We start from the raw sequence: 19,113 nt of genomic DNA on the forward strand, positions 1-19,113 counted from the left end.
ATGTAGTCATGGCTGTTTATTCCTCTAGCAACCTTCTGCACCCTGAAATGTGTGTGGTGGATCACTTAATCAGCAGTGAAACATAAAGACTAAAACTTTTCCAGTCCAGCTGTCTTGTTCTTTAACCACTGCTTCAAGTATGGTTTGCTTGGGAAAATAAAAACATAATTGATGTGCACCATATGGTTTAGGGGGAAAAAACAGCAACTGTGCCATATTTAGAGGTGCTACGGAAGCCCTTAGCGGACATACATCGTTACATTTCATCTTACTTTACTCTTCCTTTCCCGTGACAAAAAAGAAAATCCAGATGCACATTTAGCACACAAACACACGCAGAGCAAAATCATGACTGCAAACTAGCATGTAGAATTTAAGAAAGCTTTTCATTGGATGTGAAAAATATAATACAGCTGAATTAAGAAATGTGCATTGTGCAGTTAAGGGACCAAGTGAGCGCGATGAATTGGTGCACAAAATGTCCTCAGCAAAAAGCACCACCAGAGGAAATGTTCCTCCTCTGTACTGCACTCACGACTTGCAGGCCTGGTCCAGAATCAGAGAGATGAACCGTAAAGATGAAGCTTGATTCCGGCTACGGGCCTTGATGGAATAATTCATCGATGCAGTTTGAAGGAGCCGATTCCTGATAACCCTATGTGTATTTGATGTGATGAAAGATGAACCGTATTGCACGACGGGGAAGCCGCACACTTGCCTTCCCCTCGCTCTGGCACAGTTTAGCCCCAAGCGATCCTCCATCACCTCCTGACATCAGCCTCTCTTCACATGACTTTGATTTTCAGGCTGCTTTAAAAAAAAATAAAAAATCCTCCATGTTCAATCTGAGCCTGTTTCTATTTTATATGCTCGGGGGTCAGATTGGCTCACGACCCACTGCTTTCATTAAATCTTATTTTATTGACATTATTGAGCGATGCATCACCTCGGGCTAAACTGCGTCACTTTGTTGCATTCTTACCTGACAGAGACCCCGGAGGCTTGAATGGGCCTCAATCTGAGCTGCGAACTGAAGTTCGTGAGATTGCGTTAGTTTTTGTTTTTACTTATTACAGTTCTTTCCAAAGAACCCTGAGTATCTCAGAGAGGAAATTGAAAGCAAAGTTCAACTGACAAGTGATGAGATATTGAAACACTGGAGAAGTGGGAGGAAAGATTTGCAGGATGAGATACTTTCAGTCAGGACAGCTGACTTCAATCCCCTCAAACACGCCTTTTTTTTTCCCCCCACAAAGCACGGATGAGATGAAAGATTCTGGCAGCGTGCCCACACAAAATGTTCCTACATGTGAGCCATGACAAAAACTGTATTCATTGTGTGCACCAATTTCCCTGCATGTGCATGTGTGATGAACTGTGTGGCTATTAAGTGAAAAAGCAAGCTTTGACACGACTTCATCCAACACGTGTTGACATTCTTTCAGCAATCTCCTCCACAGTCTTTATCAGGATAAAGAAAACCCCCTCCACCGGTGTAAGTGGGAACACGTAGAGCGGTTTGTTGTGTCTGCCGGCTTTGTGTTGAAGGAGAATTAATGTTTTTCTCAGTATCTCACGTGTGATTCACCTCCAGAGTGTGTTGCCAGCGACCACACAGGTGTTGCTTTTCTTCAAACACTCCTATCTGTGAAAAGAAAGTCATGTATGTGATGCTTACATGGTTTCAGAATTTAAAAAACGAGGCCTTTTAGCGTCAATGAAACATTCAAACTGCTCATGGGTGAAATGTGGAAACCAGGGGGGGGGACAGAGCCTTCTCCATAGCTGCCCCCCTCCCTCTGGAACTCACTCCCTACACACATTCAACACACATTCAACACTGCACCTACTTTCAAATCACTTATCAAAACTCACCTCTTTAAAGGCTTTATATGTGATTTTTTGATCCAGCATATGTCGCCCTTGAGCACCAGCATGAAACCAAAACAACTTGCGGTGCATTGTTGTGTTAGCATGCTAATGCTAGCGATCTTTATTATCGTATCTTCACACTGCATGTAAATTTACCTGAAATGAGCGTGATCTAGAAACACAGTTAAGCAGTGAGTACAGTATGTTATTCTTCTTTTCTCTAGTCCCTCAATTAAACAACTTTTAAACGCGAGGGGAGGGTTGTTCAGAGGATATACTTGATTTCTATTATATTTAAGTGTGAAAAATCCCATATAAAGCCTTTAAACAAGTTTTTAATGTATGATGTGATGTATGTTTTGTTTTCTGTATCTGTACAGAATCTGTAATGTTGCAATGTCTGTCCTTACTGTGCTGTTCTTTCTGTTTTTTAACAAATGTACTCTAGTGTCTTTGAGTTTTTGAAAAGCCCTTATAAATAAAATGTATTATTATTATTATTATTATTATTATTAAAAGTTACATATCAGAGGCTGAAACAGAGAAAAGCTCTGCTGTAAAAAAAAGACTGCGCCTCTATTTTTTATATTTTTGTTCATATCAGACTTACAGTATGTTCTTAGGGAGAATTAGTGAAACAAGAGGAGGATGAAGATACACTTTATTAATCCCTGAGGTGAACTTTAACATCTTTATTCTGCTGTTGAACACGCTACACACACATCGAGCAGACTTAAACACACACATGCAAACAAATCACAGGGTACATGCACTAATGGAGTGAGGGGCTGCACACAGATAAGCGCTCAAGCAGTTTGGAGAGTGGTGCCTGAAGGGAACCTCAGCTGCGCTCAGGCAGTGAATCAGCACCTCTCCAGCTATCAGCCCAATTTCCAGACTTGGTCTCCACCAGGACCCTCTAGCTACCAACCCTTCAGAATGAACTACTGCAGAGGTGCCAGATTTTAGAGGAGTAGTTTAAAACCTTGTGGATGAAATGCATGCTTGTTTTGTTGCCTATAGACTTGTACGGAGAAGATTGATACCACTCACATCTGTGCTTTTTAACATGAATCTGTAGCTGTAGTGCTGGTTAGCTTAGCTTGAGGAGTATAATAAGCTAGTTATTGAAATTGGGTCATATATGTAGTAGAAATGTGAAATCAATTTTGAAGTTGGTGCCTTCTTGACCTGGCTCATGTGGATGAAAGACAACAACTCCCAGAAGATAAGATAACAGAATCCTTTATTTATCCCAACGGGGAAATTTACAGAATCCATAGCAGGTCTTGTGCCTGTTCCTCCAACAGCCTCAACTGCTCGTCGCTATATTGCGGATCGTAGAGATAGCAACGAACATCCGATTGAAGCACAAGACCTTAAAAATCCCCTTCATCCATATCGGTTCTTATCAGCTTTCTCCACAGAGCCTGTTAGCATAGCTACCTAGCAAGTTGGCAGATGCATGCTTTTAGATTCTGGGAGTGAGGTCTCACCCACTGATCTGTGATAGGCTTGTAGCTTCAGTGGGTCCCCCCCCCCCCCTCTCATGGCTCCTTTTCAGACAAGAAATAAAGATTTCCGGGGGAAATGAGGGCGGGATGCACGACCATTCAAAAAAGAAACCAGGTTTCTAATGATACAAAGCTTAATGCAAATGGGTGACGTGTCCCTTTAAGACATTTATTGTCCCCGGGAGGGAAATTTGATTTACAGCAGTGGGTAAAAACACAACAAATAAAAAGACTTGGGACACAAAGTACAACACAACCTGATGTAATACAACCAAGAAAAGAAAATACAACTGTTTGTTAACAATATAAATAAAGTGCTATAGTGCTGCTGGAGAGGGCAGTCAAGGTGTGAAGAAGTGTGAGGAACATACAGAAATGTGTACCTGTGTGTAATTTCCACCAGATACTTGTGCATTGCATGTCCACTCTGGTCTGTTACGGCTCCGTGCATCCTCGAGTCTGTACCCCCGGCCAGACGGCAGAAGAACAAATTCCTCCAAGAGAGGACGGGAGGAGCTGGCCAAGATCGACTTTGCTTTCCTCACAATTTGTCTCTTCCAGATATCCGGCAAGGAAAGCTGCTGTATGCCAATTATTTTACCAACTGGACAGACGATTCTGTTTGTGCACTGAAACGTTACCATACCATGACATAAAACAAAATGTTAAAATGGACTCAATAAAAGATCTATATGTATATATATGTAATATATATGTAATGTGTGTGTCCTGGTGTTATTGACTGGATAAGTCAAGCTCGCTTTTATGGAGGAAATGAATTTTAATCATGGATGAATAAATGTTTTAATGAATAAGTATCTGTGACCAAAGCCGCTAGCAGGAACAGGCAGTACTTTATATTTCAGAGTTCAATGAAGGCCAGCGGCAAATTCTGAATGTCACGGTGAACAGGAGTGATTATCAGCTCCGAGTCGCGGTTAGGAGAATAAAGAGCTCCTCTGTTTGGTGTCTGAGCAGGAAGCTGCCAGCTGCTGGACACAGCTGAGATCAACCGTCCCAATTTATTCTCATCCACAGAGTCGGAGAAGAAACAAATCGTCTCAAAGCTTCACTCTTTGAGAAACCCCAAGGAAGCCCAGAAAAATATGTTCAACTGAACTTATAGGCTGAGAAGAAGAGCTGACGAGAGGAATAAGAGTAGACCCTCTAAGACGGATAAGGCAACTGGCTCATTATCTGCACAAGAGAGAACATGTCAGACGTGTTATAGAGAAAGAAGTAGTGTTGTAGTCAAGACAACGCTAACCGAGATCAGAATGTTCAGAGACCAAGACATTTAATTATCGAGACTGAGTCAAGACCAAGACCATAAATATCCCTGAGAAATCCTCATCTTGTGTGCACAGGGCGTGTCACTCACTTGTGGCCATAACTGGGGGATAACAATCAAACTATAAATGAATTGAAGTTTACTATTCTTTTTAGAAAGGCGCTTTTCCCTTCTAATCACAGTAACCACGTGGACAAATATCCAGTTAGTGTGGGTCTTGGCTGGTCATGATTTAAAATCCGGAGTCCGTGCAGTCTGAGACCGAGACAAGACCGAGTAAAAATGCTTTCGATTCTGAGATGAGACCTTGTCTTGAGAGCAAGACCAATTGACTAGAAAGAAGAAACACTTACACATTTCTTGGCCCAGGACAAAAAAGAGTCAAACACACAACAGCGAAACCAAATGACAAAAAATATGCATAACATGTTACACAGCTTACAAGGTTTTACGACCCGTAGTAACCTATGGTGTTGAGAAAGAAAACCAATGAGGAAGTGCAAAAGCCGCAGTTCCTGGAGAGTCCACTTGAGGCTGGATGTAAATCCAAAGCAATCCCCATTAGTACCATATCAAAATGAAACTTACATTTCTCATTATTCTTTAAAGGCTTTATATGAGATTTTTTGATCCAGCAGATGTCGCCCTTGAGCACCAACATGAAACCAAAACAACTCGCGCTGCATTGTTGTGTTAGCATGCTAATGCTAGCGATCTTTATTATACTCATATCTTCACACTGCATGTAAATTTACCTGATCTAGAAACACAGTTAAGCAGTGAATACAGTATGTTATTCTTCTTTTCTCTGATCCCTCAATTAAACAACTTTTATACACGAGGGGAGGAGTCAGCCGGCCGTCCAGGTGATGTAAACAAAGTGAAGATAGGACTCTGAAAACTCTGAAAGCATCACAGACAGTGGGACTCGGGTGTTACAGTCATGACTCACAGAGGTATTTTCAGAGGATATACTTGATTTCTATTACATTTAAGTGTGAAAAATCACAAATAAAGACTTTAAGGTCAAATCTATGAATGTCACAACCATGAGATCTAGGAATGAAACTTTTGTGAGACATGTCAAAGAAGTCGGTCTGTAAAGGTCTTTGCACAGTTTTCTGACTGAGCAGGTGTTTGTAAGGTTTGTCAGTTTCGACTGCAGCTGTTTTTTCCAGTGGTCTAATTTCACTGAGTAGGACAGAATTGGGGGACATGGGGGAACTTCCAGTGACGGTCAAGCTCCTGATGCCTCTGTGTGTCTTTACATGTTTTTGTATACATATACGTCACCTTTTGTCCGTGTGTGTCTGTGTGTTATTGTGTGAAAATATGCATACACACATTCATGCAAAGAATGAAAGTTCCGCTGCAGAGCACTCTGGGAACTGGAGGGGGGTTTTTCTAACACAAACACACAGAGAGGGATGGACCCCACCGACGCACTAATGCGGGTGCAGAGGGGTTAAAACAACAGCCGTGTGAATGCCCGGCACGCACACGAGAAAATAACCCACAAAGCCCCGTCAACCCTCGACTCTCAGCGCCCCGGAGCTCACTGTTTACAACAGCATGAAAAAGCAGACACCGCGCTCGGCTCAGGTTTCAGAGCCAGAGACTATTTCTGACCGCGCTTTGACTGATACTCAGAGGACACGAGGAAAGAATGTCTCTGCTGGTGCATTTTTTATAGATTTACACTTTGTCTACATACCTTTGAGTTATATTTAATGGTGATAAAAAAAAGTGTTTAGATATCTAAGACTCGGTTCTTCCCTGTCAGGACGAGGCAGGTGTGCGATTAAAAAAATCAAAACCTTTGCTACTCTTTTAGACTGTTTGTCAGAGACTCAATGCACAGCGCCTTTTTAAGAGGACTTTATTCTGTGATGTCAGTTTGATTTATTTTGTACCTATCATTCATCCACTTTATTATCTTTCCAATTTCTCTGTTTGTGTTTTCATCTGATTATTTATTTCACATAGATGTCTGAACCAAGAGACAACCTCTGGCGTTAAAAATGGAAGAACCTGGAGGGTCCACTTGACTTGTTAAAATGCCAGCTTTGACAACAGAATTTTAAAAAAAAATGTACAGCCTGTTTAAAAAAAAAAAAAATGTTTAGCTCTCTTTATCGACATGTTGAATCAGCGTCAGCGGTCAGTAAGAGGAATCTCTCTGATTGGCTGTTGGGAGGTTTCATTTCTCTCCAGCTCTCCTCACAGGTTCAGTAAAGCCCCTTGAGCATGCTGCTGTAGTCTCCACGCTTTCACCCATTAGTGCGGTTTCTCCTGATTTGTCTCCTCCGCCTCTTCTTTTCTTTTTCCACTAAAAGACCAAGGGCTGACAACGCCAGCGCCATTTTCAACTTTTCATCAGACATTATTCTCCATTAGTAGGCTACCTATAATACGAGTGGTGACCGACAGCGGTGTGAAAATGGTCTTCTTTTACCTTAACAACGGACTACCACCCCCTGCTGGCACGGAGAGTTATTTCCTCTCATGCATGAGCAGAACGTGGTGGTTGGCCGTCGGCTGTAGTCTTTGCGGTGTGTTCTAGTGCAACTTTTTGGCCAAGATCTGAGGCGACGTGAGGCGACACCACAGTCTGCCTTTCGTCGCCACTAGTTCTTTGCCGTCTGCTTGGTGAGTCAGGGCCTTAAGATCCACCTCAGGTCCAACTCTTAACCTGTTTCCTGGTTGATTGAAAGTTAGGTTGAGACGATGTTTTTTATCATGATTAACGTGCTTTAAAATGCCACTTCAGTAACCAATGGGTGACATCACTGAAACTACGTCCATGTTTTATACAGTTTATGGTCTGAGCATCATGTTTGTAGTTGTTTTATTAGAAATGTGCTGAAAAAACAACTGAAAAAAAGCATTAAAAAATATTAAAAAGTGCCACACTTTTCATACAATCAAAGAGAAGAAGATGTGCCAAAGAAAATGTCAACATCGCTAAGTGAAAATGAAAAGCTCCCACAGGATGAGTATAAATGACACATCTCAAATAGTTCACAAATGAATCATTTTATTGCCATCTCCTCCAACACACAAACAAAACAGTTTAAAAAAAGAAAGTACGAAAATAAATAAACAAAGCAGAAACAGTAACGGCTAATAAAGAGAATAACGTCATGTAGCTTCAGTTCACATCGTACAGTCACTTTGCTTGGTTCATTCTTTACATGTGTCCTCATATTAAATGTTAATAATTAATGATTTAAGTTTTTTAAATCTTCTTTGGAGTTTTACAAATTAAAAAAACACACACATGTACATATATATATTTTAAGACTTTACACAAGACAAAATAACCTTCCAAATATTTTTCTTTCAGTGTAAATTGTGGTCACATATTCTCCTCCTCTTCAACAAGTTTCCAAAAGTCTCAGAGCTCCTCAAAAAATGTCTGTAAAGTTTCTTGTTCTAAATCCACTCGGATCCTGTATTTGATCATGTCTATAAACCACTCTATTTCAGCCCTGCTCAGAACAGGCTGTTTCTGTGTCTGTACCTTTAAATATGTAAATGAGCTGTGTCTGACCACGCCCCCTCTCTGGAAGGGATTGGGTGTTCTCTGGCTTTCTCGCTCCATGTCCTATTGTTTACGGTGAGAAGGCAGACTCAGAGGACAGAACAAACACCTAGCTGTGGGAGTGTCACCCACCTGGGGGAGGGGCTACTGCCCTTTGTGATGTCATGAAGGGAACATCTCCAAACGGCCTGTTTGAGCACACATTTTCTGAAAAGTGGAGCAGGCTAAAGACGGAGAGGATGGACTTTTCTCATGATTGTGGGGTTTGTAGACAGACTAGGGACACATATTAGTGTTAGAGAAACATGGGGAAGAGGATTTTGAAAAATATGTGACCTTTAATAGCGTTGCTAAGACCTCCTGGAGGTGCCAAAGATGAGGCTCAAAACCAGGGCGGTGGAGCTTTTTCTGTTGCCAATACTGTGGAACAGTTTACCTCTTCTCATAAGATTTAATCCCCTAAGTTATTTATTGGTCCTTTTTGCCTTTAATTGGAAAGGACAGCTGAAGAGAGACAGGAACCGTTGGGAGGAGAGCGCGGGGGATGACCTGCATTAAAGCATCGTGGTCAATATTGAATCCTCAGCCGCTGTGACTAGGACTATAGCTTTGCACATAGGGCGCGCTACATAACCTATAGCTAGGCTATTGGCGCTCCCGAGCTCTCCGGCTAGCTTTGACTGTTTTTTACCCATGATGAAGACTAATATCTCTTCTCTTAGGCTTTCCCTTCACATCTGAATTTCTATCTTTTATTAGAGGAGCGGAAATAAAAAATAACTTATATTTAGTGCATTCCATTCTTACACGATGTAAATGACACTTGACCTAAGGCCTCAGGAGGAGAGAAAGTTATAACAGAAACATAATATGTACATACTGATGGCAGTGCAATCGCCTCGGGGGGGAAAAAGAAATGAAGACGTGAAAGTCAAATGTCACATGCCTCACTTCTTATCATAGAAAACAACAGATTTGAATGTTTCTCCTCAAATGACCTGAATGCTGTGTTTGAACACATTTAACTATTTTTAAATAATAGAGAGAAACTGATAATATCTCCTTCATTAGGCTTATTGTAATTATCTTGTTAAAACAATAAATTATGACAGACCTATCTTCATTTCTCCATTTGTTCCCTGTGAAATATCACCGTCCTTGACAGCATGCTCTCGTGCTCTTGTGATGTACATTACTGTGCAAAAGTCTTATGCCACCACTGTTGTTTTTGCACAGTTATAATGACCATCCAGATGTATTACTCAGTCTCTCTTTATGAAGATACAAGCAGGAAATGCAGGAAACAAAACACAACTTTTAGAAAAGCAAACAGCTCCTGATGATAAAAGGCCGTATTCAGTGTTACACTTTGCACCTAGCACATCTTGAACTCTTTTGGGTGCACTTTCATGAAGTTGGCTTTAGTAATCTTCTGGTATATTACATCAGGCTTCTTTCAGCACTTCCCAGATTCTTATTTAGATTAAAGCTTCCTTTCCCTCTCCAAGTGATCCCATAATGCCTCTGTGATATTCAGGTCTGGTCTCTGTGGAGCCAGTTCATGACTTCCATCCATCCATTATCTACTTTACTTTTCCCGTTCGGGGTCACGGGGAGCTGGAGAAGATCCCAGTCAACCACAGGGCTGACATATAGAGACAGACAACCAGCCACACTCATTCACACCTACGGGCTATATAGAGTAATTAATGAACCTAACGAGCATGTCTCTGGACTGTGGAAGGAAGACAGAGAACCCAGAGAGAATCCACGCTCCTGTCTGACAGGGATTCTAACCTGAAACCTCCCCGCTGTGAAGCGACAGCGCTAACCACCGCACCACCATGCAGCCCCCACAGTAAATGACTTTCAGAGTCTAGTCAGCAGGTTTTTCCTCCCCAATAATTATTTTATTGCATTAGAAGTGAGCTGAGGAGTATTTTTTTTCTCCCTGTTCTCTTCTTCTTTTCCTCCATCTTTTTATGATGGCCACTTTAACACCAAACATTTTATTTTATTACTTTTATATATATATAAATATATCTAAAATGTTCTTCTTTCCATTAATGTTGACACATATATATCTTTTCCTCTCAATTATCTTCAATTTTGTTTCTGTTTATTTTTCTTGCTACTTCCCACTCAGCCACTCACTTTAATGCATCACACTGCCACACACACATTCACACATTTCTTATACACTACTTCAACTTACTACTTGACTTTTATTATATCTACTTTAATTGTATTTGTCTTTGCTAATGTTTTGCGTATTTCGATTTTGTTTTGTTTATTTCTGTTTTGCCTGTTTTTGTTTATTTGCCGTCGCTTTAATTGTCACGTCTATGTGTGCATTTTTGTTTTGTGTTTGTTCACCTTATCACAATAAAAAAAATTTAAAAAGTGAGCTGAGGATCGTTATCATGCTGAAAAATAAAAACGTGTCCAGTCAGGCACTTTGCAAAAGGAATGGCATGATGACTTGCAGTAAAAAATGCAAAAATAACAAAACTAACGGTGGCCTTAGGCTTTTGCACAGTACTGAAAGTCTATATTTAAGAAACACATACTGAATTACAGTGAACTATATTAGCTTCAGCTTCCTGTAGAAAGTGTGAGTGTTTCCACAGTGAATTCACAGGGGTCAAAAAGGTGATTTACTTCATCTCTCAGTAATTTAATGTCAGTGTCATGCATTCATGGTGATGACTTTGATGCCGTGAGCGTTGATGTAGGTGAGGAGCACCCTGACCCGCCTCTCGATGACGTCGATCAGTTTGTCAATGCCCTGCCGGCCGCCTTGGCTCTCCCAGTACGTCTGGTCCAGGAACAGGGACTGGAGGAGCTTCTCCCTCAGCTTCCTGCTCCTCAGCACTGACACAGCCTGCTCAGGAAGCCTGCGAGGACAGACAATGAGTCACACATAACAACATGAAAATTGATGTACATGGCTCAGACCTGCAGAGATTCATCTATGTTGTTCTTAATGCCCTTATAGCATCCTGTTTTTTAGAGTGAATGGTGGTGAGAGAACGGCTAGATAAAACAGGCTGTCAAGAGTGTATTCACTGCAACTTTATCTTGGTTGTTTAGAAACAAAGATTTCTCATCTGTCACTATGGAGAAAAACGGCAAACAACAACAGCAGCTGTGCAGAAAAAGAAGAACAAGGACCAATGCCATGAAGTTATGTGCCGTGTGTGGGTGCAATGCTATGCAACAAGATACACAAACTTCCAATAACTAACAAACAAGTACAAGCTGAAAGTTAGGACTTCTGGTATTTTTTTTCTGACATTTTAACAGCTTACATGTGGGATAAAATCTCCTGCAGAGGTGACAAATACGTGCAGACAGTAGTCAGGTTAGGAGTTTTCATCAAGGTGTTTTCAACGACAACAAGATAGATCTATGTTTAGCCTGAAATCCAGCATGCGCACTCAGTGCAGCTTGTAAATAGTTATGAAAGAAGAAAACTAGAATAGTGTGGCTTTGCCTCACTGAGATCCGAGTGGATTTAATGAATGCCTGCAGACGGGTTCGGCCTCAGAGAGAATAAGTCGACGCAGCAAAAAGAGAGAATAGCACACACACAATCATGAGGACTCTGAAGATGTGTGCAGTAGTAATGAGACTTTGTTGTGTTTTTCTAAAGCCGCTCTTCACATAATCAGTTTAAAATGTGCCTTGAATAAAATGTCAAACATCAGTTCATTTCACCTTCATGAAGGTTAAAGGCTTCATATGCACCCTCAATTGTCCCTCAATTAAACAACTTTTATACACGAGGGGAGGAGTCAGCCGGCCGTCCCGGCGATGTAGACAAACTGAAGATAGGACTCTGAAAACTCTGAAAACATCACAGACAGTGGGACTCGGGTGTTACACCCATTGTAGACAGTCATGACTCACAGAGTTATTTTCAGAGGATATACTTGATTTATATTATATTTAAGTGTGAAAAATCACATAGAAAGACTTTAAAGGAGCCGTCAGATCTGACGAGAATTCAACACAAGATCATAGAAAGATCTGAGGGTAATGACATCTGGGATCTTTCAGCCTCTGGATATATCTGATCACAGCTTAATTTAGATTCATGTCGACTTTATATCCGATTTGCAATGCAGATGAGAAGCTGAATTTCTTAATAAGGACCAATGGGGATCTGTATTTCAGGACCTCTTACAAGAGTCCTCCTGCCTCCCCCCGTGATGTGACTCGATGATTTATTGCTCAAAAGGTGAAAGCAATGTCTGTGCAGTGTGGTTAAAAAAATACAGATCAACACAGATCCGTGGGGAATAAACTGAACGGAGATGTCAACATGCTCCCGACGCTCATGTCCTAAACACACATCGACGTCGTTTAACCAGATGTAAATATTTACCAGGATTTCTGTAACACTCTGCGCTCAAAGAAACAGAAAACTGTTCTGAACTTACTCTTTGATTCCCTGCAGAAGCCTGAAGTCCAGGTTGTCCTCGTTCCGGTCGAAGAATCCCTTATTGTTGGTGAAGACCAGGTGTCTGGGATCATGACCTCTGTGGACGATGTTCGCCAGTGGTATGTTGTTCTGGTCGACACATTCAGCATGGCGTCCGAGTTCGACACACAAATCCTCGTGCCGCGGCCTGAACCCACAGCAGCTCTGATCCAGGCGGTGGTGAATCTGACCAAAAGAGAAAAATTATGTTTTTCGATCTATTAAGTTTACAGCTACAGTTTTGACATGTGACATTTATGAATTTTAAGATTAGATTTATGGAGTAACTAAAAGGCCTGACATGACAAAAAACAATCTTTAAAACAATCATTTTGGGGCCAGCAGACATCCGGGAGACCGATGAATCATATCCAGAAGATTTCCTCCTTCGTGCCCCGGTTGTTGTTTGCAGTCTGACTTTTTCTTTTTTTTTTAACTCGAGCATGAGAATGGTGTGGGAGGTGAGAGACAACATCTCCAACTGGAACAATGTGTGTTTATAGAGATTAATAAAAGCTGTAAGACGATTGCTCATTGGCCCCTGGATTGCATTTCAGCCAATGTGTCTTCCCTTTTTTGCCCTCAGATGGGATGGTCTGTCTTTTTAGGACAACAAACTCACCACAAATACAAAGATGAACACTTCCTACAGAGTCTGCATTCACATGTAAAATCTGTTGTTTCCACTTCCTGTTTGGCCTGAATGCTGATTTTATATCAAGATAACTTTTAGACCTCTGGACGGCTGACTGATATGACTTCCTGAGCCTGTGTGGGAGTCTCCTCTCATTTAATCCCCGCTTCCTCTGCAAGGCCTGACAACCAATAACCCCAACTACAGCTTCATCCTCTAGCCTCTTTGTGCTCAAACATATGACTGACAGGTTTGAGGTTGTAAACATTAAAGTCAATGATGCAGATTGAGAGAGGAGTGGAGATTACATGCCACTCACAGGCGGCTTTATGAGAAACCTTGGAGTGACACGGGTCGATGAGCATCCACTAAGGCATGAAGGGTGACAGCTGAAGTACTTCCAAGATAGCTGTCAATCTAGCCAACAATGCTGTTTTGTAAGTCCTGATATCTCAGGACAAAACCTTCACATTTCTCCAAACTTCATCTGAATAACAACGACAAATATAAGTCTTTTCACACAGGCACAAAACTCCTGAAAATGCCTCTACGTTTTTGGGGTGAGCTTCATGTGGGAACGCGAATGGCTGACATTTTTCACCCTGACTTTTTGGACTTGCCAGCTCTGTAGAAAATTTCACTCTAGACATTAAGTGAGCCGTTGTGAGAACGCAGCAGGATATTTTCAGGAAAATTCACCCCGAGTGAGTGTGAAGGTGTGATGACTTTTACACCCTGCTAACTGTTCGATCTTCATGCACATCATGAAGCTGCTTCATACTCTTTCCTGCTCAACAGAATGTCCTACCTCTTTTGTTTATTACTGTGAATACGTCCAATTATGTCATTTTTCCTTTGTCCACCATCTTGGATATGTTGTAAGGATGTGGTGTAAACATTGTGACCTCCAGACTTAACATTTTTTTAAGTCTGGTCTTGCAGCCTAAATCCCCTGAGTTGAAACAACCACTCGGGAAGATTTCACACATGCAACATGGCAGAAGAAGAAGGGCTGTGGCGTTAAAAAGAGAAAAACAGCCATCTGTTCCTGCAGGGGGCTCTGGAGGCTCATCAGCAGCCGCCATGTTGGAAATCCTGTCTCAGTCTAACTTTCAGTCAACCTAACGACAGGCTGAGAGCTGCAGCTGAGGCGGGTTTTAAACCTCTACATCGCGCCCACCTGTCAATCATGTCAGCTACACACCTAACTATGGATAACACGTATCGTTCAGAAAATCAAAACAGAGTCGTTCACCCTCCTACAGTGTGTGCCAGTGATGACAATAACTAATCAGACATATTTAATATGTATATATAATATATATATAATATAATAATTATTTATTATTTTTTGAACCAGGCTGTAAACATAGTCATGTGTATGTGACTTCCAGTGTTCCTGGAGCCAGCCTCTAGTGGACACTCGAGAAACTGCAGGATTTTTCACTTCTGCATTGGCTTCATTTTTCAAGACCAGAGGCCGATTGAAAATGACCAACCAGGCACTCTCTACAAGAACAGAACATTTTCTCTCTCATTTCGATGCAATCAGAGATTTTTTTTTTTTTTTAGCAGAGACAGCTTCCCTCTCCAGCAGTGATTGTTGTCATTTTGATGTGCACATGATTCAGGGGTCAGTTGAGGACAAGAAAGTAAACTTTCTCAGACATGAAAAGTTAATGAACTTTACATCTGTTCGCTCATATCTTCTAATATCTGTTTTATATTCTCTGTTGAATCTCTTTCTCTTCCCTGAACAGTGCTTCAGTACATTTCTTATGACTAACTTTTTAAAGGACCTGAAATCATAATAATAATGTGACACCATGAACCCAACAAACTTTAAAGCTATCCAAACAATTTCTCATTCTTTTCACATTCCACGTCCAAACTCTGCTCTCTTTGCTTCTTCACAATAAGAGGACAAATCAAAGAATCCTCCAGAGACGTGTCCTAAATGCTAAAGTCTGAGATCCAGGCTACCCACACAGGAAATAAGACATGTACTCAGCCAAGAGCAATACCTCTGACAATATAAAACCTAGATTTTTTTTTAATCAATAACAGCTGTAGGGGAATGTTGTAACAACATCATGTTTGCTGGAGTCATTACTAAACGTTTCAGTAAAGCCTGAGGATGCTGTTGTTGCACAAAGGCGAACCAAAGCACATTTTAATTTTCTTACCTGTAATAAGAAGTCAAACAGAGCCAGTTTACTCCACTCGTAGTGATGAGCGGTGGAGCAGCCAGAGTCGGGCTTCGGGCTGATGTTTTTATGCCAGCACCTCTGTTTCAGGGAGCTCTGGTACTCCCCCCACGTTAACCTCAGGGTGGATGAGCCTGCAGCAAGGCCTTCTGGGTAGAGAGATGCATCCCATGACACCACTGGACAGGGCTGGCCGTCTAAAGAGGGAGGATAAACGGATTATATGATCAGGTTTCAGCAACTGGTCAGTCTCAGTGAGTCTTTTTTTAAAAACCTATTTTTATCTAGGAAAAGCTTACGGAGCGATGCGTTGACGCTCTCCTGAAACATCTGCAGAGTTTAAAGGCTTAATATGTGATTTTCCACACTTAAATATAATATCAATCAAATATATCCTCTGAAAATAACTCTGTGAGTCATGACTGTCTACAATGGGTGTAACACCCGAGTCCCACTGTCTGTGATGTTTTCAGAGTTTTCAGAGTCCTATCTTCACTTTGTTTACATCGTCGGGACGGCCGGCTGACTCCTCCCCTCGTGTATAAAAGTTGTTTAATTGAGGGACTAGAGAAAAGAAGAATAACATACTGTACTCACTGCTTAACTGTGTTTCTAGATCACGCTCATTTCAGGTAAATTTACATGCAGTGTGAAGATACGAGCATAATAAAGATCGCTAGCATTAGCATGCTAACACAACAATGCAGCGCGAGTTGTTTTGGTTTCATGCTGGTGCTCAAGGGCGACATCTGCTGGATCAAAAAATCTCATATAAAGCCTTTAAACACATGTTTTCCATCTTTGGTTATTCAAGCAGATCATAGTTGCTAATGGTGAGCAGTAAAGTGATGTTTCAAACAACACCAAGGTGTGTTCAAATGTTTCCTTTGCAACAAAAAAGCAGATCAAGTTTCCCAATCCACAGCCCAAGCCCGATGTGATATGCTATTTAAGGTTCCTAGGACATTTTAAAAAATAAAAATCATTTTCACAGTTTTTTTTGTTACAGAATTCATTTTTGATTAGTGATTGATGAAACCAAAAACAAATTTGACGTCCAGAAACTTTCAGATGTTTTCTTTTCTGACACATGGTATTAAAAAACAATCTTATTTTTGAGTCCAGGTTGGAATAAAATCTGTCACCTGCTGTTAAAAACCTCCTTCTTACAGCCTCAGGAAGAACTCTTTATACAGTTCTGCTGCCCTTCTCAAAGTTTAAGCAAAGTTAGAGTTGGAATTTATAACTTTGAATTTGTTTCATGACCTCCCCTTAATACTTTTTTAAATGTTATTTTAGGATATGTAAGACATTGATGTCACAGACGACTGAATATGAGAGGATTTGAGGGCCGTGTCCCACCGTGACCCTGAAAAGGTCAGGTAGGTCAAAAGAGGACTCCCCTCAGTCTCATGGCTCTTTTTGACATGATTTGGAAGTGGATATTGACATAGTTTGATATCTGATGATACAGTAAGGTCACTTATATACTGGTCCTTTGACTGCCACTTTATTTTTGATTAGTTCTTCACTTGTTGAATATTAGTCCCTCTGGATTTCAGCCCTGACTCATGAGGTCGTGGGAACAGTCGTGCCCACAGGAAAATGTGAATAAAAAGCTCCTGTGTGTGGCTCGATGACACATGGCTTTACATGTTTATTACATCCAGTGACTCGTGGGTTTCTGCAAGATCATTTCTTAAATGAATTTATATCAGTGACTTTACCTCTCAAACTACTAAATCTCGCAAAAAGCTGCAAAGATTCACTGAACAGGGGGAGAGGTAATGCTGTTTTCAATCTAGTTCTCAGCAGAAATGAGTGAAGCCCTGTGGTGTTTGTAATGCATTTTGCAAAAGTTTTTGTATAAAAAGGGGAGCTCCAGTTTGAGCGAGGAAAACAACTAATTAAGTTAGAAAATATCACTTTTCTCCTAGAGGTAAACATCCATCCCCTCCTCTGTGATGAGAGTCATAATTTACTTTTCTCAATGTATCACCCATATGAGCAGTGAATTAAAAAGCTACAGGAATTTTGGTTCCTTATTTGCTGATTGAAATGGTGTAAAAACTTCCTGCCACTGTTCTGTTGCCATACCGTGTAGGAAGCTGAACTTTCTGCTCACAGCCGGCAGCGTCCTGTTGAGCCCCAGCACCCTGTCCAGGTGGAAAGCGAAGACCTCCGTGTTGTCCACGGGGCTGTTGATCACACCACACTGCCCTCCACACACACCGACTCTGTCTGCGAGTTGTTGGTCGGATACTGAACCACTAGCTTCCCCCTGAAATATCAGAAGTGACGGAGAGTCTCCGTGGGAAACTTCTTTGATGCGCAAAACTTTGGCATCCGCGAGAAAGCGCATGGCTTTCACGTCCTGCGGGCTGAGCCATGGCGGTGCCCTCTGGCTGTAAATCCGGATAGAACTAATATGAGAGTCAGCAAAGTTAAAATCGTTTATTAAATCCAAAGATTTATAATCAACATCCCGAGTTTCTCCCCAGGAAGTGTTGCGTTCAAAGTTGCTCTTAATTTGTCCCGCGTCCTGCTCCAAAGTGGAAAGTTTGTTCTGCGTAAAAGCTGAACCAGCCGTGTTATTCCTCCTTACTTTTCTCCTCAGTTTTGGTCTGATTGTACCCCGGATATTTGCCGGTTTCAGCCGCTTAGTCTTCAGCGTTATGTACACTACGTTAGACCGTGTTGGGACAGAGTCTGGCAGCGCATCACCAGTTTCTAAGTTGTACAATCCACGGGTGTGTCGGTACTTGTCTTTGTCAGTCCTTCTCTCCTGGTTTTGCTGCGAGAGCCCAAACTCCGAGACTACAAAAAACAAATAGATAACACAAATAATCCCAATGATCAAAGTCCTTTTGGAAAGAGGGCATCTCCGAAAGCTGCCGGTCAATCTTAGACAAGGGAAGCAGAGCCAGTGAAAGCGAGACTTCCCCATTAGAACTAATGATATTATCATGGTTGAGTGTCTTTATAGCGCCAAACTCAAACCAGGAGGAGCGCTCTCAACTTCGGAAACTCATTTTGGAAGGGAGGATTTATGGCCACATTTGTGCACACAAATAAGTGAGCATGGGATGGACAGGCTGGGAAACCACCCTCCAGCCCAGCACGGGGGGGATTTGATTTTGTGTGTTTGTGTGTTTTTGTTTAACTTTCCTTTTCATGATAAGTTCTAAATAGTGAAATGTATTTGAATAACAATTCGGCTAACTTATAATGTAGCCAATGCTGCAAAAATTAATTTAACACCTCTGGAAAAAAGGTTTCCAGATAAGTTATTTATAAATGTTTCTACCAAACAACCAAGCTACTTAATCAAAAGTACAAGGCCAATAAACACTGGTGCTCTTCTTTTTATTTTTTATTTAGCATAACCTCATATTACCTCTAATCAAAATGTTTAGCCTCTATAAGTATTGTGATGTTTTAGCATTTATTGCCAAATTCTCAAAATAAGTAGACCTATAGTTTGCGTTTTTAATATCTGAATAAATGTGAATACTGAGGTTAGAGGTGAAGGTGATAAGTCACCTTGATCCTTTAGACATCCGGG

At 41.2% G+C, this 19,113-nt stretch overlaps 1 protein-coding gene across 1 annotated transcript; it reads right to left on the reverse strand.

Moving 5' to 3' along the window:
- Positions 1 to 7,697: 7,697 nt before the first annotated feature.
- Positions 7,698 to 18,585, reverse strand: gask1b (golgi associated kinase 1B). The gene is made up of 4 exons (XM_061047587.1): positions 17,646 to 18,585; positions 15,528 to 15,745; positions 12,667 to 12,893; positions 7,698 to 11,118 (listed from the first exon to the last, which is right to left on the reverse strand). Exons 1-4 carry the CDS (start codon positions 18,514 to 18,516, stop codon positions 10,911 to 10,913), a joined length of 1,524 nt encoding a protein of 507 aa, XP_060903570.1. The 5' UTR covers positions 18,517 to 18,585; the 3' UTR covers positions 7,698 to 10,910.
- Between the last annotated feature and the right edge of the window lie 528 nt (positions 18,586 to 19,113).

Source organism: Labrus mixtus, chromosome 10, assembly GCF_963584025.1.
Source record: "Labrus mixtus chromosome 10, fLabMix1.1, whole genome shotgun sequence".
Lineage (NCBI taxonomy): Eukaryota > Metazoa > Chordata > Actinopteri > Labriformes > Labridae > Labrus > Labrus mixtus.